At 42.1% G+C, this 25783-nt stretch overlaps 1 protein-coding gene across 2 annotated transcripts in view; it reads right to left on the bottom strand.

Annotated features, from left to right (window-relative positions):
- Positions 1-3098: 3098 nt before the first annotated feature.
- The window catches only part of CNOT10 (CCR4-NOT transcription complex subunit 10), a 64335-nt gene continuing 41650 nt past the window's right edge, over positions 3099-25783 (bottom strand). Inside the window, exons 13-19 of one of the 2 annotated variants that reach the window (XM_043886231.1) lie at positions 25262-25342; positions 11300-11413; positions 7307-7437; positions 6344-6379; positions 6020-6147; positions 4487-4562; positions 3099-3561 (exon numbers count right to left, since the gene is read on the bottom strand). In XM_043886231.1, the coding sequence (XP_043742166.1) occupies positions 3410-3561; positions 4487-4562; positions 6020-6147; positions 6344-6379; positions 7307-7437; positions 11300-11413; positions 25262-25342 (718 nt within the window). In that variant the 3' untranslated portion in view covers positions 3099-3409. The remainder of the gene's footprint in view (positions 3562-4486; positions 4563-6019; positions 6148-6343; positions 6380-7306; positions 7438-11299; positions 11414-25261; positions 25343-25783) is intronic. The other variant, XM_043886232.1, reaches the window with a different exon arrangement.

Genomic DNA, 25783 nt, shown 5'->3' with positions numbered 1-25783 from the left:
GTATGATCAAGACATAAAGGGGAAAACTTCCAGGACATGGCATCTAAAACCTCTCAGCACAGTTAGGATCACCTCCATTAGCATTAAGTGAAAGTTGCTCAGTCGTGTCTGACACTTTGCGACCCCATGGACTACATGGAATTCTCCTGGCCAGAATATGGAGCTTCTTTACCAGCTGAGCCACCAGGGAAGCCCAAGAATACTGGAGCGGGTAGCCTATCCCTTCTCCAGGGGATCTTCCTGACCCAGGAATCGAACTGGGGTCTCCTGCATTGCGGGAGGATTCTTTTCTTTTTTCATTGAAGTATAATTGCTTTACAGAACTTTGTTGTTTTCTGCAGGCAGATTCTTTACCAGCTGAGCTACCAGGGAAGCCCCTCCATTAGCAGAGATGGTGGTTCACAGACTGTGGTGGAAAAAAGGAGTGGGAGAAGCCTTCCTGGCTGATGGACTCAGAAAGACAAGTCACAGAGGTGAAGAGCCTACCTTTACTGCACCCAGAACTGCTGAAGGTGGCTGTGGAGGGGAGAGCTGGACTGCTGGGGGCCAGAATTTGACAATAGTGCATCAGATCTAGAGTGCTCCAGCTGGGAAAACCCTTCACCAGCCTTCTCATAAGATGTGCAGGGTTGGACCAGCGCCTGCAGCTAAGGATGGATACATGATTTGAACTACAGAGGAGATGGAGGCTGAGGTGTGCTAAGGGTTTCTGGGGAAACTGTTCCTAATGGTTTCCCATCATGATAGGGTTGCCTTTACCCTCTTCGTCTTTTCAAATTTTATTTTTGGCTGCGCTGGGTCTTCGCTGCTTCGAGTAGGCTCTCTCTAGTGGCGGTGAGTGGGGGCTACTCTTTGCTGTGGAGCTCAGGGCTTTCCTTGTGGTGGTTTCTCTTGCTGTGGAGCATGGGCTTTGTTGCCCCGCGGCACATGCAATCTTCCTGGACCAGGGATCCAACCTGTGTTCCCGGCATTGGCAAGAGGATTCTTCACCACTGGACCACCAGGGAAGTCTTGCCTTCATCTTCTTGCTTCAGTGTAGATATGATGCTGGAACGTCCTGTGACTGGGGGGACAAAAGTCCAGATGCAAAGGAGGATGGTATGGGAAAACAGAGCTGAGTCCCTGAGAGCATCGCTGAGCACTAAAGCCAAGGTCACCAGCTGCCTATGGATCCCCTTCTCCAGTGGGATAGAAACTATCTTCATTTAAGTCATGGATCCACTTTGTGCTACTCACAGCCAAAGGTATTCTTATTTAACAGCAACGTGGGGCCTCATTGCCTCTCAGCTATTCCTGCTTTCCCTCTAACTAATCAGCAAGTAGGGAAAGTTTCAATTTCTTGAGATGTCTCCAAAGATGTATTGCCTTCGAGTTCAACTACAGGCCTTCTACCACCCATATGCTACCCAAGACCTGGTGGGCTGGCGATTTATGAAGTGTGTGGGCTTTGTCTGGAAAATGCCCTGGCTAGGCTCTAATCCTTTGGCCACCTGATGCAAAAAGCTGACTCATTGCAAAAGACGCTGACGCTGGGAAAGATAGAGGGCAGGAGGAGAAGGGGGCGACAGAGGATGAGATGGTTGGATGGCATCAGTGACTCCATGGACATGAGTTTGAGCAAACTTAGACAGTGAAGGACAGGGAAGCCCGGTGTGCTGCAGTCCACGGGGTCCCGAAGAGCTGGAAACGACTGAGCGACTCAACAGCAACAGGCAAAGCTGCTACCATCTGCAGCACGTGGGTCCCACAGAACTGCTGCAGATCTGGGACTCGGGGAAGCAGCTCCCGCAGACTTGGACCAACACCAGTGCAGCCTACAACTCCCATCTCATTTGGAAAAGGTTTCAAAAGGCCCGAGGGAGCTCGGCCACCTGTTCTCTGTATCCTCCAGGAAGGAATCTACTCTGTATATAAAACTACTTGCCTAATTGCTAAGTCATGTCCGACTCTTTTGCGACCCCATGGACTGTAGCCCCGCCAGGCTCCTCTGTCCATGGGATTCTCCAGGCAAGAATACTGGAGTGGGTTGCCATTTTCTTCTCCAGGGAACCTTCCTGAGCCAGAGATCGAACCTGCGTCTCCTGCACGGGCAGGTGGACTCTTTACTGCGGAGCTGCCAGGGAAAATAACTGCCACATGGCAACAGAGCAGGCGAGCCCCTGTGCACGCCCATCCCACGTTCAAATGGAAGAGAAACCGCGCCCCCTCCTCTGAGTCACTTGTGGGTAATGTCTGGTCATATCACACTCAGTTTGTGTAGATCCCTAACTAAAATGTTTGATTTCAGCAACAGAATAATTCAGATGCAGTTTCTGATAAACCATATGCTCATCTAAACGCTCCCCTCTCCATTTATGAAAACGGAGGAACCATGGAGATTCAGCTAGTGAACCTGGTCTTCGGAGTCGGGAACTAGAGAGATGCTGGCAGTGGGGAGGATCCTGAACGGCCAGCTTTCCTGAATCCACCCAGCCTGATACTGACTGGGGGGCGGTCACCTGGGTTCTCCAAAGTCAGTCTGTAGCATGTTCTGTTTTTCCTGCTTTTAAGTTTAATGTATTGACCCTATCGACAAATTCTGGCCAGGTCAATCCTGCAACACATACCTGTCTCTTATGAGAAAGAAGCTTTTAAGTTCTCCTTTGCATCTGCAAAGAGACTAGCGATGAGCCTTGAACTCCCTGCTAACAGACTCCCTAACTGGTGCTTCTGCCTAAGGGTACAGGAGGATGAACATGACCAGTGCCCTGAATGTGGTTTGTCTTCATCTGTAGTTTTTTTTTTTTTTTTTTTCATCTGTAGTTTTTAAGCCATAATCAATTCCTATCAGTCATCACTTCTTAACCCAACCTGACTAGGCTTATGGGTCTTACTATGCATTTTCTGGCCTCTTTAGTCACAACTAGGCTTATGACATGGTAGCCTTCCCCGCCTTCTGCCCTGCGCAACTTCTGGACTGGCTACTCCTCTGCTCACGATGTGCTCTCCATTTTTAAAACTTTAACATAAAAAAAAAACCAAAAAACTTTAACATGAAATCTCCAATGCCAACATACTGTAACCACTGCGAAAAAGACAAAATGTATTTAACAAGACTGTTCTGATAAGACTGTGTTTTAATTGCCTTTGACAGATATATCACATAATGGCGTAAAATGAATAATCTAGCAAAGATTATATGGAAAACAGATGAAAATGAGTTTGTGAATCCTTAACTGTATGTAAGCTTCCAGCCAAAAAAATTAAAAAAAATAAAATAAAAATCAGGGGTTAAAATTGTTTCAAAATTGTGTCTTCAAAACTAGCACCCTTCAGCATCTGTCTTTTATTCATTTTGCTGTGATACAACTAAAAAGGCTTGTAAATATTCCCCTGGGTCTCAGGTAAACAGTTTTCCATGAGCAAACCATCATTTTCTCTGCACAGTGAACGCTGGCATTTGGATGGGCTGGATCGGGTGGACGGGCTGGAACACTGGCTTCTTTCTCATTTCAGAGAGTGTTTTCACTGCAGGGAGCAGCTGATTCCTTTTGATGATCTGTAAGGCCAGCTGGGTATTACCTATAAAAACATTTCCCATTACAAAAAAGCATGTAACAATAGCACCACCTAACAAAGCAAGCCCATCAAGTCTCAAAAGAGAGGAAAAGATGATGGAGAAGAGCAGCGGTCTGCAACCGCTGCTAAATGCTAGAATCATGCAATGCCCCCTGCACCATCCTGGGAAATTCTGATTTAAGAAATTTAGTGTGTGAGCGGGGGGGACAGAATTGTTAAACACTCTGCCTCTATGTTAAGGTAGAGCCCAGTTTGAGAACTTAAAAGGGCTCTAGACTGTGCACTAACCCTGCCACACCTTTCAGGAGGACGAGGCCTGCTGGGTGCCGTCTTAAGCAGTAAAAATGCACCTTCTTCAGCAATAAAAAGAGGGAAGGCCTGTAAGGATTTCCATGATCAGCAAGGGGGTATGACGAACACCCCTTCATGCTTCTGTCCCCCCTCATCTCTCCCATTCAGCTCTCCTCTTCTACGTCACATCATCTCGCATGTAGGGCCCACAGCCTTTCTTCTAGGTCATATATGCCCCCAGAGGCATGACCTGGATTTAGGCTTGAATAAAAAGTCCTCAGCAGGAACTGGCTTACGGCAAAGCTTATTAATGACATCTGTGTTTTAAACACTAAGGTGTACAGGCCAAAGCCACTGCATTCTGTCTCAGGTTCTCAATTAAGAGTTATTTGGATGCCTGAGAGAAAGGTTAATTAGTAGAGATTAATTATAATTGTCAGAAGTTATGCTACTCTTCATTTTCACAGACAAAAGGATATACACTTAACCTGCAAGAAGTAGGAATTTGCAAGATATCAAAAACTCCCTTGTTTAGAAGAATGTGATGGGTAACATCTTTTCCGTTTCTAAGAGAAAGAGCAGACACCAAAAATCTCTGGCTCTCTGCAGGGCTACAGTCAAGAGAAGAACCACTCACCATTCTGTAGCTCAAGGTAGACAGCCAACAGGATGGCTTCAGGGGGCACCTCTTTGGGATGGATCATTGAGGCCGCCTTCACTCAAAACAAAAGAGAGACCCATGAGAAACCGGTAGCTTAAGATACAAACTCTGAGTAATGCCAAAAAAAGAAAAAGAATGTCAACCTACCAATGTCGAGTCAGCAAACCTACTCGAGCTCACTGGGACACTACAGTTCTGCTCGGACGGCCCTAGTTCTTTGTCTTCATCCCTCCCGATTAAACTAGACATGTAATTTTTAGTACATATTTATCTTCCCTTGCCTAATCCATAATGCGTTCTTAACAGGAGAAAGAGCTGCTTCCCTCTTGGTCTTCTCCTGCTTGGGATTCTTCCAGCTCTTGCCCATGCTTGTTTTTTGTTTTGTTTTGGCCATCCCTTGCGCCTTGTAGGATCTTAGCTCCCCAACCAGGGATTGAACTCATGCCCCCTACTGTGGAAGCGTGGACCTAACCACTGGACTGCCAAGAAAAATGCATCTGAGGATGAGCCCTTTACAGTTCTGTGGAACCCCTCTGCGGCTGCCGATGGCAGTACCTATTCCCCTACTACAGGTTGGGTCCCTGCCTGTGACTGGTCCAAGGACGGGCAGGGGACCTCAAGAGCCCTGATCAAAAGTTCCCCCGAGACCTGCTGATGCGGCCCCTCTGGGTGGGAGAAGTCAGAGGTCTAGTTCAGTTACACGGCGCCAGGAACTTTTATTGTGTGCAGAATTTCTTGGTACTGACTTTGTGAACCCTTCTTCCTAAAAAGGCGTACCTGTAATTTAACTTTTTGAGTGGACAGAGATTCACGCAATTCAAAACTACAAAGCAAACAGGTGTCCGGGGAACAGTCTCCCATCTCAGTGCTCCAGCTACACAGCACCTCTCCTGGAGCCAATGTTAGCAGTTTCTGGCGTATTCATCCAGAGATCCTTTATGCATACACAGGATTACATAAAAACTGTTGTGCATTTATTTGTTCTTTTCACTTAAAATATGTCTCAGATATGTTATTGTTTTAGTATGCAAAGTTTACAGCTGCCTTGGGTTCAACTATATGGAATACCATTACTGATTTGACTGAGCACTGATATAGATATGGATAACTATCTTTGGAAATATTGATGATTAAAATCTTCAGGAAAACTCTCCATTAGGTGCCTAGGTTCATTTGCCACAAGAGTCCGTTGTGTACCTTGCAAGAATATGTCTGGGGCCTTCCTTGGTGGTCCAGTGGCTAAGACTCCGTGCTCCCAGTGCAGGGGGCCTGAGTTCGATCCCTGCTCAGGGAACTAGAACCTACATGCTGCAACTAAAGATCCTGCATCCGCAACTAAGACCCGGCACAGCCAAGTAAATCATTTTTAAAGAGAGTATGTCTGGAGGAGTCCTGTTCCCACGTTTAACAAACCGACCAGACGTCAGGACGCAAACAGGACGACAGAGCCCAGCGACCCCAAGCCCCTGCGGCTGCTCCACAGGACGCCCGGCCCCGGCCCAGCCTCACCTGGTGGAGACACTTCCGGGCTTTGTCATACTCGCTTCTCAGGCAGTAGGCGCTGCCCAGGTTGAACAGCATCACCGTCCGGGCTGAGTTGACGGAACTGGGGTAGCACTGAGGGGCCCGTTTCCCAGCTGGGGAGAAGAGCAGACCCGCGTGAAGAGGCCGGGCCGGGGGCACGGAGGCAACCCCTCCACCGCCCGCGAAGCTGCCCAGGATTTACACCCGGCTATCCTCCTCGGGCGGACAGAGGAAGGCCACGGAGGCTCGAGGGCGAGTCTCTGGGAAGCAGTCTGGGCTACTGAAGTCTTTACAAAATGTCTTACTTACAGGATTCCATCGCTTCATTTTCACCTCTGTCTGATCCTACAAAGACACGAAGATAAATCTGAGGGGGCCAGACAAAAAGAGTGTATTTTCCAAAAACTTACATTTTCTTTATGAAATGGAAATCTAATATTAAGGCAATCTGTCACAGTATTTCCTTTTTTATGTAGTGGAGGTTCTAATAACACCGGTGGCTCAGATGGTAAAGAATCTGCCTGCAATGTGGGAGACTTGGGTTTGATCCCTGGGTTGGGAAGATGACCTGGAGGAGGGCATGGCAACCCACTCCAATATTCTTCCCTGGAGAAACCATGGTCAGAGGTGCCTGGCGGGCTACAGTCCATGGGGTCGCAAAGAGTCAGACATGACTGAGCGACTAAGCACACAGGTTCTAATAAAAGACACGAGAATGCCACCTCCCACCCACCACCACCACAAGTTTGAGAAATAACCTCGAATAAAGGAAATTCTAGTCTTGCTCCCTCAAAAATTTAGCCATGATTTAAAACTGACTTTTGAATGTGTTTTTACTCTCCCCGCGATTGTGGAATCCCCCCACAGAGAAAAACACAGTATAAGAATCAAAACAAATTGTTCTGGACTTCCTCAGTGGTCCAGTGGTTAAGAGTCCACGCTCCCAAAGGAGGGGGCTCAGGTTCAATCCCCAGAGAACTAGATCCTACATGCTGCAACTGAGTTTGTATGCTGCAACTAAGGCTCCAAACAACCAAATAAATAAATATTAAAAAACAAACAAACAAAAAAATGAATCGCTCTAACACCATCAGCGTTTCAAAAGTTAGAATTTAGCAATTAGTACATAGTAAGTACAGCCTAAACTACAGACTGCCGACCTAAAACTCCCTTCCCTTCACAACCGTGCCCTTAAATTTCTATACATCCTGAGTTACAATGGAAAGGCAGTGGAAATGGTGAAGAGTTCTGATCAAACATGTCTTCCTTAACCTTGGTCCTGCTCGTTTGAAGAGATCCCTAAGGAGACATCAGTGACATTCTCCGGGTTCAAGTGAGTAATAGCATCAGAGATTCTGTCCAGAGAGATGAGGGCTTCTGCAGCATATAAATGACCCAGGAACCTGAAATGAAAAAAACGGGTTCCAAATTGAAATGTAGGTCATCACAAAAATACCCAATGTATAAAATAATCTGGAGTATATGTAAAAATTTCAAATATGTTAAGAATCACTTAAATTTTTCTCTTTAAAAATATCTTAAAATACACAATAATTTTTATGTTCGCTAAGAAGGAATAAATGACATATCAAGACAGCAGTTTAAAAAAAACAAACAAACAAACAAAAAAAAAAGACAGCAGTTTAAAGTGGGCAGTATGGCAAAAACCACTACAATATTGTAAAGTAATTAGCCTCCAACTAATAAAAATAATTGGAAAAAAAATAAAGTGGGCAGTAAATCAACTGTATTTCAATAAAAATTTAAAATATCGTTGACAAATGTATGCTCTTCTATTTATACAGAAAATACCATAAGGGAGTGATGAAGTTCTGAAGGAAGTGGCAGATCCTAAGATATGTGCCCTGGGAGTGGAGGATCAGAGTTAGGGTTCTCCAGCCTGTGCTGCCAGGTCAATCAGAAGGCACTAGGGCACCAGACTAGATTTGGGTTGGATCAACCCAAATTTGTTTTTTTTTCCCTTTAAATTTATTTATAACTTTGGTTGCACTGGGTCTTTTTTTTTCCCTTTAAATTTATTTATAACTTTGGCTGCACTGGGTCTGTCTTTTTTTTCCCTTTAAATTTATGTATAACTTTGGCTGCACTGGGTCTGTCTTCGTTGCCGCATGCGGGCTCTCTCTGGTTGAGGCGAGCGGGGCTACTCTAGCTGCGGGGCATGAGCGTCTCACTCATGGCCTTTCTTGTTGCAGAGCACAGGCTCCAGGTGCACACAGCCTTCACTGGTTGTAGGACATGGGCTTCAGGCTCAGCTGCCCCGCGGCATGTGGGATCTTTGCCAACCAGGGATAGAACCTGTGTCCCCCGCACTGGCAGGCAGATTCCTAACCACCGGACCATGAGGGAAGCCCCTGGATCAGCTTCACTTCTTCCTCCCCTTCACATCCTCTCTTCTGGGTCCAGCTGCTGTCAGCTGGACCTGGTTCTTCCAGTGTCTTGCTTTGAGCCATTTTCCCCAAGATCATCTGATTGATTTTTCAAAATTAAAACAGCCTTAGACACAATACACCTTTGCTCAAAATCCTAATGACTCTTTCTACTTGAGAACAAAACTAAACTAAACTTTTGTAGATTTAAAAGCTCTCCACAGCTGGGTTCTGCTTTCCTGTATTCAGCCAACATCTCACTCCCCCAAAGGTTCCTCTGTTCCCGTCACTGACCTGGGCGGACACCCCACTGCGCTGCCTGCAGCCTTGCCTCCTGGGCTGCAAAGCCGGGCTGAACCCTAACTCCTCTGAAAGGCCAGTTCAGTTCCCAACTCCTTTAGCCAGCCTGTCCCAACTGAGTCTGTCCACATGGACCTTGAGTCCTCAAACCTTAGACTCTTCCCAATTTGACCAGTTTCTGGGATTTATGCACACTCAAGAGCATTTCTCTTTCTTTTCTTCTTTGGCTCTGCTGCACGGCCTGTGGAATTCCATCCCCTGACCAGGGATCACATCCAGCCCTCAGCAGTGAAAGCGCCGAGTCCTAACCACTGGGCCATCAGGGAATTCCCAAGAGCCATCTCATCTCTCTCCCTTTTTTTCTTAAGAGCTATCTCTTTATTAAGCAATTTCTTTCTTCTAACTAGCAGGAGCTGTAATGCCCCCGCTTCTTTAATTTTTAGTGGAGTAGAGTTGATTTCCAACGTTGTGTTAGTTCCTGCTTACAGCAAAGTACGTCAGTTATACATTTACATATATCCACTGTTCGTTAGACTCTATTCTCTGTAGGTCAGCATGGAGCATGGAGTTCCTTGTGCTACAAATTAGGTTCTTACTAATCTATTTTATATGTAATGCTCTTCTATTTTGCTTCCCCACCAGAAACCCTAACAGGAATGACAACTTAAAAAAATCAGTAACTTTAAATATACTTTGAAATAAGATATTCTAAAAATTGCATTAAGCCAGAATCCATAAGCCAATAATCATTACAAAACAGAGACACATTAGACTTTCCTGGTTGGTCCAGTGGTTAGGACTCCGTGCTTCCAAGCAGGAGGTGCAGATTCGACTCCCGGTCAGGGAACTGAGAACCCACACACCCTGGCAAGGCCAAAAAAATAAAAACATAAAAATACCCTCCTCCCACCCATAAACATACAAATTCAGAGAACCACTTCAAACCACTTCAAAATGTGTGAATTTACTTAAAAAAAAACAAAACAAAAAAAAACAACAATTAAATGCCTTCATGACACTCAAAGCCCAGACCTTCGGACGAGTACATGAAGGTAAAGTGGCCGTGGTACCTGGGCTGTCTAAGGCAGAAAGGCTTATCCTCACTGAAGAGATGGGGGTTCTGGCTAGTGATTAGGAACCAAAGATGAGGACAGAATGGTTAAAGAGAATTACAGATGAAATGATCAGACATGGCTTGGCCAATCCCTCAAGAAATCATAAAACCCAAGAATGTTGTTGCTTTGATGTTCAGAGGAAAGAAGCTGATAAAGGCGGTTGAAAACCCTCCCACAAATGCCAAGGAAAGAATCTAATTAGGTTTATTTGACAACAGTGATGACCATGTCAGAGAATTAAAAAAAAAAAAGCAGCGAGGATTTGTGTTTCATTTCTGTTAAAAATAAACACACACACAAAACTCTCCTCTACCGATGGCCAGGCACAGCATAGTCTGAGCAGCGGGTGTCTGGTAGGCACAGGCCAAGGCTCCTGGCTGGTACTTCTCAGCGCTGGGCCACAGGAGGGTGCCTTAGAGGCAACCCGACTGCCTTGATCTCCAGCCCAGGACCCTCCAGGCCTGGAGAGTCGACGAGATTTTCTCACAGGAGAGCGGGAGCGCTCATACTTGAATAGTGACAGTCTCTATGTTCCTGGATGCTCTTTTGTTTTGCCGGGGGGGGGGGGGGGCCCTCGCTGTGCACCCTATAGAATCTTAGTTCCCTGAAGGGATCGAATCTGTGTCCCGCTGTCATGGAAACACGGGGTGTTAACCACTGGACTGCCAGGGAAGTCCCAATCGATGTTAACTTTAGATACTTGTATAAAGTAATACCTTTATAAAAGGCAAAAATAAACATTTACAGAACTGTTCCTCAGGGTATGACCTCACAGTTCTAAGTGTTGCATGTTATAAACAAAGGCCACTGCAAGGGAAAAGAAGGTATTTTGGAAATTGTAACTATGTACATAAAGGAAGGGTGTACAAACAACTGTCCTGATGGTATGCAGAGTACCCATGGTCTTGGATAAAATTTCCAGCATCAGCATCATACAAAGATTCAAAGAATGCTGCATGTTACTCAATTTTCATAAAAGAAAAGATGATGGGCTTTAGAAAATTTTAGAGTGACAATGACATTAATAGTGAAGAGGCATCTGAAGAGTTTAAATAAGACTCATGTTCTCTGGAAATGGTGCAGCTGTTTGGGAAAATATTTTAAATTCAAAGCAGATTTATCCTGTTGACCAAACTCCTTTTCATGTGGGTCTTTTCACCGAGGACTCAGCTTGTTTTGGGAGCTAGTATGTGATAATGTGCCCCCTCAGACCCAGAAAACAGGGTCCAGAGTTTCTGGTTTCTCATGCACAGTATGGTAAATGCCGTTTCCAATAACCCTCACGGTGCAACAAGTGAAAAAAAAGTTTCACTACCAAACACAAAAAATTAGCAAACTAAGAAACTTTTTTGCTTTCCCTAAGATAACTTACATTCCACCGGGGAAGTCCGAAAGGCAATATGCACCACAGACTCACGGGAACCCTCCAAACAAAACAAACACACAGGGTGAGTCACACTTACTTCAGAGATCCTGACAGCTTGGGCTGCTGAAGAAGTTTATCTGCGTGATTCAGAGCCATAAGGTTATCACCCAAAGCCAGAGCCACGTAGGCACTGCAGGCCAGTATGGAGCATCTGGAAGACAAAAGGCGTGGGCCGAGGAGACCCGAGTCACAGGTGGCGAGGGTGATGTCTGCTACACAGGAAAGGGCGGCCCGGATTGCCAGTGTGGCAACCTGGACGCCAGGCAAGGAGAGCAGAAGCCACAGTGCTAATGCTAAGAATTAGAAGGATGTACAAACCACCACCCGAGGCTCAGTTTAGCTGTTGACCTAAATCATCTTTGGCTTCCATCCCATCTCCCACAAAATAACCCACTGGAGTTAACAATATATACTTAGCCTGTAAAAAAAAATGTTAATTGCCTCATGGGAACTTACTCCCATAGAACATTTCTTTTAACATCCTAGAAATAAAGCTATGGAAGCACATTTGCGACTCTGCTAAGAAACAATTAACTTACAGAAAAATCCATTTTTTCGGATGTAAAAAAATCCATTTTTTACAGTAAGCTAAGCTTACTGTAAAGCGTTCTTCTCTGAAACTATTAAGAAGTCTACAGCTTTTGCTAAGCCACAGTATCAACAGTAACTAAAAGAATTTCATTCACATAGGTACTATTATCCTAAATGAATATTCAAGACCAAAAAAAAAGGATGAATAAATGTGAAGATAAAAAATGTAAGTTACACTGATTTTGCTAGGTTGGGCTGGAAAGGTAAACTTCTGTTTAGTTTTCTACTTAACGGGCAGCTCATTTAAAAGGAGTCTAGCTAAAGACTTGACACTAATAGATCATTTGAATGTTAAACAACCGCTCCACAAAGCAATCTTAAAATAAACCCTTGTCAAATAGAAATGAGGTCTGAATGGCCAACCACAAATGACCTGACATTGGATACGGGGTTCTGAGTTATGTTTACAAATTACAATACATATGTATATCATGAAGTGCACTCCGGGTGTAATTTCAGTCTGAGAAGAATGTGGCCATCCTAGCAACATGGCTTTCTAATACTCTGCAATTCTCTGACTAGAAATGCCCCTCTGGTAAAACCACAGGCGGGCAAACTCAGAAGCAGCCTGGTTCCTCCTCACTGCCTCAGTCCTGGTTGCTGGAACCTTAGAAAATCGTCCACTAAAGGAAAAGCAGCCCCTCAACCCCTAACAATGCAGAATAGTAGACTGGCAGGAGGAAACTAAGATTTATGGCCTGAGGCTGTGATGATAAGGGCGAGAAGATTGCCTAGTGTGGGTCCTTGTTTCATGACAAAGTGGAAACTCAGATCCAAAGTGACTAAATATATTCTCCAGCTTGGAGCATATGACTAGGGTCAGGACAAAGAGTCAACACCACGGACTCCCCATTCATGGGTCTCCCACACCATCACGCTGCTTCTTTGTCAGTTTGTAAGACTGCCCTAAAAATAAAGTATAAAGAATAGATTATATTATGATTTTTCTAGTGCATACAAAGCTATGCACACACATGCAACCTATCTTTTTATCATTAATTATTGCTCTTTTTATTTTTTGGCTGCGTCGTGTGGCACGAGGGATCTTAGTTCCCCGACCAGGGATAGAACCTGCGGTCCCTGCACTGGGAGCGTGGAGCCTTAACGACTGGACCGCCAGGGAAGTCCCATAATCTGCCTTTTTAAACAGGAAGAAAACAGAATTTAATTGAAATGTTACAAGTTTACATTTTGTTACAGAGCACATAATTTAAAATCTAAACCCTGTTCATAGAAGGGAGTCACTTAAAAGCAGCAAGTAGTGTCATTACCAAAGGGATTTTCCTGACAAGCCTACAATCATCTTCATGTGTCCAACAGCTGTCTTCACTAACAAGGCCATCCCGTGGCAATGACCCCCAGGGGGAGTCCTCTGTGATGGAAGACTCCAGGGCCCAAAGGAGGGAGGCACTGGCTAGTTATCTCCTATTTTCAGGAGCACTTCAGTGGTTAGCTCTGTGTGGTGAGATTAGGGTGACTTAATTTCCTCTTTTGGTTTATTTATAGTCTTATTTTTGAATGGCAATAAGCATTCATTCATCAGTCAGATATGCACTGCTTATGAAGAAAAAGAATCACTTTTAAAGGCCTGGGTCTTGGGCTTCCCTGGTGGTCTAGTGGTTAAAAACCTGCCTTGCAATGCAGGGGACACTGGTTCGATCCCTGGCCTGGGAAGATCCCACATGCCGTGGGGCAACTAAGCCCATGTGCCACAATGACTGAAACTTGCATACCCTGGAGCCAGTGCTCTGCAACAAGAGAAGTCCTCCCACCACAACTAGAGCATAGCCCCTGCTTGCCACAGCTAGAGAAAGTGCGTGTGCAGCAATGAAGACCCAGTGCAGGCAAGAATAAATAAATAATAAAATAAAACAAAGGCCTAGGTTTCTAGAGGCCCTAGGCCATCATCAACTCACAGTACTTGAATGACAGTCACACAACTGAATATCCGTTTCCATCTGTGACTCTTGCCAAAGGCCAGGGCAAAACATAAGCTCCTTAAAAGCAGAAGAAGCTTGCATCTTTTGTTTTCTACACAAAGGCTGGAGCAATTTCTCAGTGTCTGCGTAGGTGTTTAACAGGCCGTCACTGTTAAGAGTCACAGCTTTCAACATTGTCCATCTCCTTCTCCAGGCCCCCAGACGCCCACCTGCCCAGGTGGCAGGCCACCTTGCGGATGAAGCCGACTCCTCTCCGGCTCCCAGACACAGGCTCCCGGGCCAGAGTCTAGGACAGGCCTCGCCTCAGGCAGGCGTGCTGGGAAAAGCCTGCCCTGGCCTCTCCTGACAGTAGGGGGGCTATTACTGCTCCAGCCCACTGTCAAGCCCACTTTGGGTCCAGAAATCAGTCATGTAAGACTTGCAGCAGGATTCTGCTTCCCAAACTATATTGATGTACGAGGTTAAAAACTGGTTTTCCTCAGTTTTTACCTTTTTCCCCATGAGACACGGTGTCAAATTGGAACAGGGTGAAAGATTCTACTGTTAAAGCAAGTTCCCTATTAAAAAATACTTGAATACGTGAATGCAAAACTCTCTGCTCAAGAGTCATCACATTAAAGTACATTTCCTCGCATGAAACTAAAACTAACATTCATACTCCTCTTCTCCGAGTGCCTTCCCATCCACCCTAAGGCATCTCTTACCACCCTCTTGCTCACCCTCCATTTCCTCTTGGGAGACAACACTCCGCGCTGCCTAATTCCTGCAAACTGGTCACACCAGAAAGACGCTTGGCTCTGGAGAAATCACTTCACTTCTGATAGCTGCAACTTAAAATACTGACATCACCCCTACCCCCGCCCCACCCTGCCCCACCACTTCCTCGAGTCACTGTCCGATCTGCTTGACCAACGGCTCAGTGGATCTGACAGGTCATCAGACCGGAAGAACTATACCTCAGGGGAAGGGACGTGCTGGTTTCCCCCGCCCTGTCGCGTACCCCTCCACCGCGGGGGATCCTATACGACCCTGCCCGCTCCTCCACACGCTGGAGGAGTTGCCTCTAGAGCCACAGAATGCCAACCCTTGGTAAAGAACAGAACAAAAAAGAACAAAGAAAGGAGACAAACGGGGAAAATCTTGTCCTTAAAGGACCAAACTACAGCAACAAGCCACTTAAGACTGAGCATTAAAATGTGTCAAGCCATATAGTCTGTGGGTAAAATGAATCTAAACCAAGTGCCTGAAACAGCAGTTAGTTCAGTCACTCGGTCGTGTCCGACTATTTGCGACCCCATGGACTGCAGCACATCGCCCTGTCCATCACCAGCTCCCGGAGCTTACTCAAACTCATGTCCTTGGAGTCGGTGATGCCACCCAACCATCTCATCCTCTGTCATCCCCTTCTCCTCCCACCTTCAATCTTTCCCAGCATCAGGGTCTTTTCCAATGAGTCAGTTCTTCACATCAGGTGGCCAAAGGATTGGAGTTTCAGCTTCAACATCAGTCCTTCCAATGAATATTCAAGACTGATTTCCTTCAGGATGGACTGGCTGGATCTCCTTGCTGTCCAAGGGACTCTTAAGAGTCTTCTCCAACACCATAGTTCAAAAGCATCAATTCTTTGGCACTCAGCTTTCTTTACAGTCCAACTCTCACATCCATTCATGGCTACTAGAAAAACCATAGCTTTGACTAGACGGACCTTTGTTGGCAAACAGCTCAACCCACCTCAAAAGAGGCTACACTGGGGGTAAGTACAGCCAGTCACCACTTATCAAAGGTAAATAAATTCACAAAGTGACCTCATAACACACGTTATTTGAAAAATTGGCTCAAAACATCCTATAAAGAATTTCTGCTAACAAATTGAATATGGTACTGGATTTAAAATTTTTTTTAATGTACATTTCAAACTGTTTCCATTTACCTACAAAAATCTAGAAAATGTTAAACGTGTCAACTCCAGTTCTTAAAATTTGAAGCTTCATGTCTTCCGTAAACATTTCACTTTCTAATAACTGTTCTGTTACTAACAGCCTTACTGATAAACACACCCCAAATCCAATACCAAGAGAAGGCCAGCTCAAAAAAGCTGAGGAAGTTTTCCTTTTCAACCAAATCTAGCATCTCAAGGAATCCAGTCCTACCCCAGGCAGCAAATAAAATGCAACCATCACAGACACAGCATCTTCTACGTGGACAGGACTGTAAATCACTCAATCCAACTTGACAGAAGAGGAAAGAAAGGCCCAAATGGGTTAAACGATTTGTCCAAAGTCAGCAGGAGCCCTGTGGGGTTTCTCCAGAATGGGAGACCACTGAAGAATTATCCCAACCCTGGCTTGTGATTAATCTGATCACCATTCATCTAAATGGGGTCCTGGGATTCAGATGTGAATCGTGCTATGTGAAGACAAGCTGCTGATAAGATGAAGGATGGGTCCCACAGGCAGGTTCCCTTTCTTGGAGGGGTTTACTAGATGAACACATTTCAGTAGGATCAGACCCAGTTAAAAGACTGAATCGGGGCTGAGTCCCTAACAAGAGCAAAATGAGAGTCAGGAGATTATTAGCCACGATCTTATTTTAGGTATGTCTCTCCCACTACAATAGAAGTATTTGGCTAAGACCAAAAGAAATAGGATTCCTTAAGTACACTAAAACTGCCTGTGATATTTATGTTATCCACCATTTGTTTGGCTCATCTTCTTTTATAAACACTGGGCCATGGGAGGTCCCTTTTAACTGAATGGGAAATAATTCACTGGGTGTCACATAAGAAGTCTATAAGAACTAATTAAGGTTCCATAATTTATACTTGTGGAATAACTGGGCCGAGTTAAATTTGGTCTGAACATTTCCTTTTATCCATTTTGAGTCTCTTGCTAAAAAAAAAAAAAAGAAAAAAAAATTGAAATTATCTGTGTCAGCAAAAAAAAAAAGACAAATTGAAATTTCGTTTTTATATTCTTTGTTCCGATTTTCTCTTACAGACATTTCCCATATTGGCCCCAACATTATTTCTTGCCCTTTTCCAGTTCTGTTATACTTTTTTCCAGGTTCTAGAGAAGCCTCTAATTTATCTTTAAGAAATCAAAAGTTCTCTAGTATCACAATCTCAGAATGAATAACAAAAATGTCCTATAATATGCAATATATAATACTTTGTACATACCCATGACAGTTATTAAAATAGCACACAACAATAAAATGTTAATGTGACTAACCTTGTGGACTTCTCTCTTTACTATTAATAAGATGTGCTTAGTTGTTCAGTCATGTCTGACTCTTTGCAACCCCATGGACTGTAGCCCGCCAGGCTCCTCTGTCCATGGAATTCTCCAGGCAAGAATATTGGAGTGGGTTGTCATGCTCTCCTCCAAAGGATCTTCCCAACCCAGGGATCAAACCCAGGTCTCCCACACTGCAGGTGGATTCTTTACTGTCTGAGCTACCAGGGAAACCCATTAATAAGATACTTCTATGCAAAAAGATTAATATGTTGAGCCCTTACCTCATATCATATACAAAAATTAACTCAAAATGGATCAAAGACCTACATGTAAGTGCTGAATAAAATTATTTAACTCTTAGATGAAAACATAGGGGTAAATCTCATGACCTTGGATTTGGCAGAGGATTCTTCGATATGACACGAGAAGTACGGTCAATAAAAGAATAAAACATAAATTGAACTTTATCAAAATGAAAAATATTTGCGATTCAAACACCTGCAAAAGACCTGAAAAGACAACAGACAGAATTGGAGAAAATATTTACAAGTCATATATCTTATAAGGACCCTGGACCTAGAATATATAAGTAACTCTTACAACTCAATAATAAAAAAGACAACTAACCCCTTTAAAAAATAGACAAAGGATTTCAATAAACATTTCTCTAAAGAAAAAGATACAGATGTCTAATAAGCACATGAAAAGATGCTCAACATCATTAGGTTTCAGGGAAATGCAAATCAAAGCCACAGTGAGATACCACTTCACATCCACGACAATGTATCCATATAATAAAAAAGATGAACAACAAGTGCTGGTGTGGATGTGAAGAAATTGCCACTCTCATACACGGCTGGTAGGACTGTAAAAGCGGGGCAGCCACTTTACAGAACAGTCTGGTTATTCCTTAAATAATTAGATAGTTACCATGGGACCCAGCAATCCCACTTCTAGGTAGAAAAATAAAAACATGTCTACACAGAGACTTGGACATGCATGTTTAGAGCAGCGTTATTCCTAGTAGCCTAAAGATGGAAACAACCCAAAATGAATGAATAAGCAAAATGTGGTATATCTATACAACGGAATATCATTCAGAAATAAAAACGAATGAAATACTGATACAGGCAACAACTTGAATGAACCTTGAAAACATTATTGTAAGTGAAAGCAGCCAGTCATAAAACCCGCATATTACATAATCCCATTCACGGGAAAGTGCAAAACAGGTAATCTAGAGACAGAAAGTGGATTGATTAAGGCTGGGGAGTGGACTGAAGAGAAAGAGGTTACAGCCAAAGGGTGCGGGGTTCTGCAACTGACTGCGGTGATGACTGCACAATGCTGTGAATAAACCAACAATCACGGGATGTACACTTTAAACAGGTGAATTGTATGGTATGTGGATCATATCTCAATACAGCTGTTTTAAAAATATGTTATCAGTTATTTTGTTGTTTAGTTGCTAAGTCCTGTCCGACTCTTCGCAACCCCATGGACTGTAGCCTCCCAGGCTCCCCCATCCACAGGATTCTCCAGGCAAGAACACTGGAGTGGGTTGCCATTTCCTTCTCCAGGGGATCTTCCTGACCCAGGGATCGAACCCTCGACTCCTGCGCTGCAGGCAGATTCTTTACTGCTCAGCCAATTTATCAGTGATAGTCAATAAATGTTTGACCTAAAAAAAGTCAACCCTTATAATATATTAGGTTGTATACTGTAAAAAGTCAACCCTTATAATATATCGGGTGTGTATAGTGTGTAAGAAAATCATTATTTCCCAAAAGCACATGGTAACATTAGTATTTAAATCAAAGCATATGGCCAAGATATCAACCCTGTACATGTTTTTGCACTATAAGAGTCATTTGGGAGTTAGGCCTTTTAAAGATGAATTTTTCTGATGAAACACTCGGCTAAATTTTGTGGCATGTGTGAGGAAACTGGCATAGGAGCAGTATCACACACTGGTAAAAACCAGGTATCAAAAAATACAAATACGTCAAGTGGTTCTAAACCTTGGAGGCAGCACTGTCCAAGAGAAATGTAATCGGGGCCATGAGTGTTATTTTATATTTTCTAGTAGACACATTAAAAAAAAACAAACAGATGGAATTAATTTCATTATTTTAAAATTAACCCAATATATCTAAACTGTCATTTCAACATAATCAATACAAAACATTACTGACATATATTACAGTTTCAGAAGTTGTGAAATTGGTGTGTATCATACATCTGAACTGTGTACCTTTCACGAGCCATGTCCCATGTGCTCAGGGCCCAGTGATGAGTGATTGTGATTTTAGATACTGAGGCTTTAGGGTCTAAGGAATACACGTAAAATACAAGGAGAGTTTTTGTTGCTGTTAAAACGCCCCGTTTTCCACATGTCACCCCATGAGTGATATGTCAGAGAAACTGACCATTTATGAATCATTAATGGTTAATTGTATTTCCCCAAAGAATATATTTAGAGTTATATGAACTTTGAAAATTTTCAAAATTTCTTAAAACATTTACATGTAACCATGAGTCCAATTAAGATACAGAATATTTCTTTCACCCCACAAAGATAGATTCCTTCCAGTCAATTCCCTAAACACTGTTTTGATTTCTATGAACATAAGTTAGTATAGCTTCTGCCTATCTTACAAATGGTATAAATAGAATCATACAGTACGTACCTTACACTGAGTAAAAGAAGAAACAAAATGTTTTGAAATTTACATCATGTTGACTAGAGCCTCAGTAGCTTGTTCCTTTTCACAGCTGAGTAGTATTCCAATACACAGAGTGGCCTGTAATTTATTTATTTATTTATTTAAAAAAAAAAAATTTAATTTGGCCTCACTCGATCTTACCTGGGGCATGTAGGATCTTTAGTTTCGGCATACAGGACCTAGTTCCCTGACCAGGGGATCAAACTCGGGCCCCTTGCGCTAGGAGTGTGGAGTCTCAGCCACTGGACCACCAGGGAAGTCTCTACTTAAGTTAAAAAAATTTTTGGTTGCACTGAGTGGCATGTGGGATCTTAGCTCCCCGACCAGGGATCAAACACTTGCCCCTTGCGATGGAAGCTTGCAGTCCCAGCCACCGGACCACTAGGGAATTCCTAGACAGCAATTTAGTTAAGCCAATCTCCCACTGATACATGCTGAGGCTATTTCTACTTTTTGTCTATCAAAAGTAAAGCTGCTTTAAAATTCTCACGTGGACAGATTTTCATTTCTCTCAGACAAAAACTGAGAAATGGAATCACCTTTCACTTAAATAATGTAAGTCAGAGCGCTTCTTTAACAAGACTGCAGGGAGACTGAGTATGCGTGTCTGTGCATGAGTCTTCTTACTCGTATGAAACCAACGGCTTTGCTTTGGGTGATTCAGGAAATAAAGGAATATTCTTGCAGTATCATTATATATATGCCTTCTTGACCCAATGTATCAATATCTCTAAATTCATTTGAGCCTCATGATCAAACTATTAATTTCTGAGGCTTTTTCCTGCTTGGGGGATAAATTTCTGTTTTAATTTTGAGAATATTTTTTTCTGAAAGCTACCTTGATTTTAATACAGAACTTCACAATTGCTTCAGGTATCCTATGCCTTCTGAAAATATATCCGTAACTTGGTTAGAATGATTTTTTGGGGGAACCAATCTTCATTCATGTACAAACGAAAAAAAAAAAAAAAAAGGAAACTAGTCAAGAAGCTCTGTCTGGATCCATACAGTAAGAAGTGGTCATTAGAACAGTCATGATAATTTACTGCATATTAGTTATGCTGGCAAAGAGGAAATGAGGTTTTGCATTGGTGTCTTGGGTATTAGAGCACAGAGGGGTCAAATATAATAGTCCATAAAAACTAAACTATGCACTCCTCATACACCTTTCCAATCACATAAACGAATTCAGGCTAGAAACAGATAAAATCTCTGACAATTCCAGGATCTCAACAGAGAACCAATGTGCTCAGGCTCCTCCTTTCTGCAGAAGACAGCTGGCTGCTGCCACAGAGCTGCCCTCTAACACACCCAACTACGCTGGGAGCTTTTATAGCTTTGAAAATTACGACACAAATCTTTTACGACTCCTTCCCCCACACCATTTATCTCCACATTACGGTTACTACTGTCCTTGTCCAGCCGTTCTTTTTATAAATCTACCCTAAGGCTCCTTCCATCTTGTTCCATTTCCCTTCTCCCATCTGCTCCATAAGAAAAAAAGGTTAGTATGTATCAGCAAACCCATCTTACCTCACTTTATGATGATGGAATTCCCTATGGAGACCCTCTGTCCCTGTCCACTAAAACAGGGAAGTAATTTTTTTTTTCTCTCTGAAAACCACCAATCCCCCTGCTAGAATGTGTGGAAAGCAAACAGTTGTGAAAGGCACAACACTCTCTGAGGGGATGAATGCCACCCTGCACATACCCGTCTCTCTTTCGGTGCCACTTACAGAAAGTAAATTTAAATTACACAACTCTGTGGCTGTTCAACCAGCGTGGGATCAGAAACGTCTTAAATTACATGCACACATAAAGCAATCCCAAGATTAGCACTCATTCAAATAAACTTGTAAAAATGAAATCCAACTTAAATAGTGCTGCAAATACCTTCATCATTAAGCATTCCCCTTAACTGTATACAGCAATAGTCACTGCAACATTATTTATAACAGCAAAGACTGACAACATTATAACTAAATATAAATCAACGTTAAATAGTCATATCCATATAACGCAATTGTATGCATCCATATAATGCAATTGTATGCACCCATTAGAAAGAATGAAACCAAGCTCTGTACTGATAGAAACAATCTCTACAGATGCACTGTCAAATGCGGAAAGTAAGGTACAGAGCAGTGTGGAACGCTATGGATGTAGTGTAAAAATCCATATATATATGCTGGGATGGTAATGAGAAATCTCACTGGAAGGATACAGAGGAAGCTGGTCAGCTGCCGCCCAATGGAGAGGACTGGCCAAGATTTACTTCACACTGCGGAGCCTTTACCTTACCTGGATTCTTTACCCTACAAAGTAACCTATTAAAGACAGAGGAACCCTGAGGTAAATATGAAATGTGGGTGGCTCCATAAACACAGACATCTGTAGAAAACAGTAGGCATATTGGGGGAAAAAACTGTACATTTTGGGGGGCAAATTTAAAGCATTTTCCCAAATACAGCCTTGGCTGAAATTTATAATCTACCCCTTTATATCAGCCCACTTTATACCAAACCTTGATTAGCTTTACTTAATTTGCTTTGTTTTTTTCACATTCCACTCAGGACAAAAATCCAATATAGTGAGTTTATTTTAGCTATATGGTTGGAATTTGATTCTTTTTTAAATTTCATTTTATTTCACTCCATAGCTATATTCTTTTGTATATTTTGTTCGTCATTGTTTCACCAGTAATTTGTCATAGTATTTTTTATTTTTTTGCTACCTTCTGACTCATATAAGAAATAAGAATTCAAGAAAATTTAAATAGAACTTTGGAAAAAAACATTTAATTACCTTTAAGTTAAAAAAAAACCCAACAAAAAACAAGCTGCTTCTAAAACCTTAGATGACCAACTCATTTCTAACTAAATTTGAGAGCTTAGATTTTCTTCATATAATAAGAAGATTAATGCTTTCTTCCTGAAAATAAGATACAGTGGAAATTCACACATATATATAACCCAGGAAAGAGAGGTTATATTACTGCAAAGTGGGAATTTGCCAGAATAAAGAGATAAAAAGCTGCTGTTTGGACTTCCTTGGTGGTTCAGTGATTAAGAATCTGCCTGCTAAGGCAGGGAACAGGTTCGATCCCTGGTCTGGGCGAATAAGCCTGTCTGCCACAACAACTGAGCCTGTGCCCCACAAAGAGAAGCCCAGACACCACAGCTAGTAAGGAGTCTCTGCTCGCTGCAACCAGAGAAGGCCCATGGGCAGCAACAGAGACCCAGCGCAGCCAAAAAAAGAAGGCTGTTGCTTTGTTGAACAGGGTGCCTGGAGCCCTAAGCTCGCTGACAGCAACGCTATGCCATCAACACACTGATCTGACGATACATGACCAGAAAAAGGCACACGGCCAGTCTTTCCTCCGACGAGACTCATTAAGATTAATGGAGTAACTTCATGTTTTAAAAGCTGGAAGAAACAGATATTCCAGTAACAAAATAAAAATCGTCAGTTATCCCACCACTATGAAGGTTCTGACACAGCTCCCCTCCAGACTTTTTTCATGCAGACACACATATATATTATTTTATAAAAATGTAACTGTAAACTATTTAGAGACAAATCTTAGCATTTTATAGCTCTGTCCAAAGCTTTATTTGGAAAGGTAAATGAAATTAGTCAAATGTACTATGAAAAATTACATGAAACATGGAGAGAGCCTTACGTTATTAAGCTTATATAAAATAAATTCTAGATGAAACAAAAATTTAGATTGGTGGTTGTGACAGTGTAACAAAAAGTGCTAGAAAAATGTGGCTAAATTATTCTTTAAATCTTGGAGGCAAGAAGGCCTTTCTGAACATCGCACAAAATGGAAAAAAAAAGTAAAGATTGATAAATACAACACTTAATAAATGAAACTCTGTTTTATAACTAAATACCAGAAACAGTGTTATATGACAAACGATAAAGGTCAATTTCCTTAATAAAACAGTAAATACTACCAACAGGAGGTTCACAGTAAAAGTAACATAGGTGATCAATAAACTTTGGCATCAGATTGAACACCTTGGATTGAAAGAAACTTAAAATTTTAAAGTGAAGTCATTCCCCACTTATTAGGGTAATCAAATTATCACAAGAAGAAAGGACACGCCCCAAATCCCACCACCTGGTAACTGGCCTACTAAGTAATGCCGTTTTCTCCTAAGTGTTTGCCATCTGCTTCTAAGAGCAGTGCCTCTTCTTTTACCTGATTCCCCTGCAGCAAGCACCAGATTAGCACTAATGTTTGTTGGAAAGAATGTGATGAAATGAAATGCTTTCCAAAAATTTACAATGCTAATTTATATATTGCATATTACAATGCAATATATAAATGTCTCAACTGTACCCTTGTCACTTTTTGCAACGTAGTAGGTGAAAACATAAGCAATGATGGCTCTTTCATTCCATTTTAATTTGCAGTCCTATTATTGAAATCATTCTTAAGGAGACGCTGAACCATTAATCCTATATCCAAAACATAAAAAGATGATGGTCAAAAATATCCCAAATTTGTTGAAAGATAAATTTATAGATTTAAGAAAGTCAGCTAACACCAAGGGAGGTTAAAAACAAAGAAAACTCCACTTAGATTCATCATAGTCTAACTGATGAATGAAATACAGACAATCCACGTTGACAGAAAAATGGCACCTCTAACACAATGGCTGAGATCAGACACTGGAGGCCAGAAGATAATGCAGTGACGTCTTGAAAAAGCTGACTGAAAACAAGAACAAGACCTAAAATACTTCTATTCAAAGAAAAGAGCCTCCAAGAATGAAGATGAAATGAAGACAATTTTAGATTTAAAAAGGAAAACAAACAAAACAACATAAAACCTTAGGAAAAACTATGATGGGAGATCTTCAGATTGAAGGGAAATGATTTTATATAAAAATTAGAATCATCAGGAAATAGTACTCATGTAGTTAGACATAAAAGATTGCTCTGTTTCTTTCAACATAAACATGACTGTTCAAAGCAAATACAATGGGGTTTATAAATCTACACAGGCAATAATATAACTTACCCAAACTAACAGAGATGAAATAGAAAATCTGAATAGCATTTAACTACTGAAGAACTTAAATTCACTACTGAAACTTTCCCACAAAGAAGACCCTAGCTCAGATGGTTTTACTGGTGAATTCTATCAATCATCTGAGGAAGGAGCAGCACCTACGTCAGATAAACTCTCAGAAAACAGAGGAAGTTACTTCCCAACTCATTCATATGTTCAGCATAACCCTGAAACTAAACCCTAAACAAGACATCTATAGGAATGAAGAACATGGACAGCCTTTCCTTGTGAGCATGGGAGCAAACACTCCTCACAAAAAGATTCAATCCAACAGTTTATTAAAAAGGTAATACATCCTGCCTGGTAGGGTTAAATCACAAGATTGAAAGGTTGGTTTAATATCTGACACTTAATCAATGCAATTCATAATATTAACAAAATAAAGGACCAATGCAATGCTAATTTTGTTTAGATACTCACTTTAAGTTTTCTAACTCCTGTTTTCTTAATGGGGAAGAAGGCGGAGCTGGAATGCATTTGTCTCCATCATGGCTTTTACTGCTAAAATAAAGATAGAGTCCTAATTATGAAGAGCACAAATAATCAAATATACTGATAAAGTTTCATCTCCCTATCCCTACTCTCATGCAATTTTTTATGAAAAAAGTGTAAAAGAATCAAACTGAAAAATACTTAGTAATACAGTATCACTAACATGTTAAAGCTGTAGCATAGGGACTTTTCTGGTGGTCCAGAGGTTAAGACTCCGTGTTTCCAATGCAGCGGACACAGGTTCGATCCCTGGCTGGGGAACTGGGATCCCACATGCTCCACAGTGCAGCCAAGAAATTAAAAAAAAAAAAAAGCTATACCATGTATTAGCTTCTTTCCCCTACTGCTTTAAAAAGTCTGTAACAGAAAACAATATCTCTACTATACAAAGGAAACCATTCCAGTATTTTTACAAATTTCTCATTCTTCTAGTTGTCTTTTACCAACTAT

This window comes from Cervus elaphus, chromosome 24 (genome assembly GCF_910594005.1).
Source record: "Cervus elaphus chromosome 24, mCerEla1.1, whole genome shotgun sequence".
Taxonomy (NCBI): domain Eukaryota; kingdom Metazoa; phylum Chordata; class Mammalia; order Artiodactyla; family Cervidae; genus Cervus; species Cervus elaphus.
The sequence above is the reverse complement of the archived record's forward strand: the minus strand, read 5'-3'. Positions and strand labels throughout refer to the sequence as shown.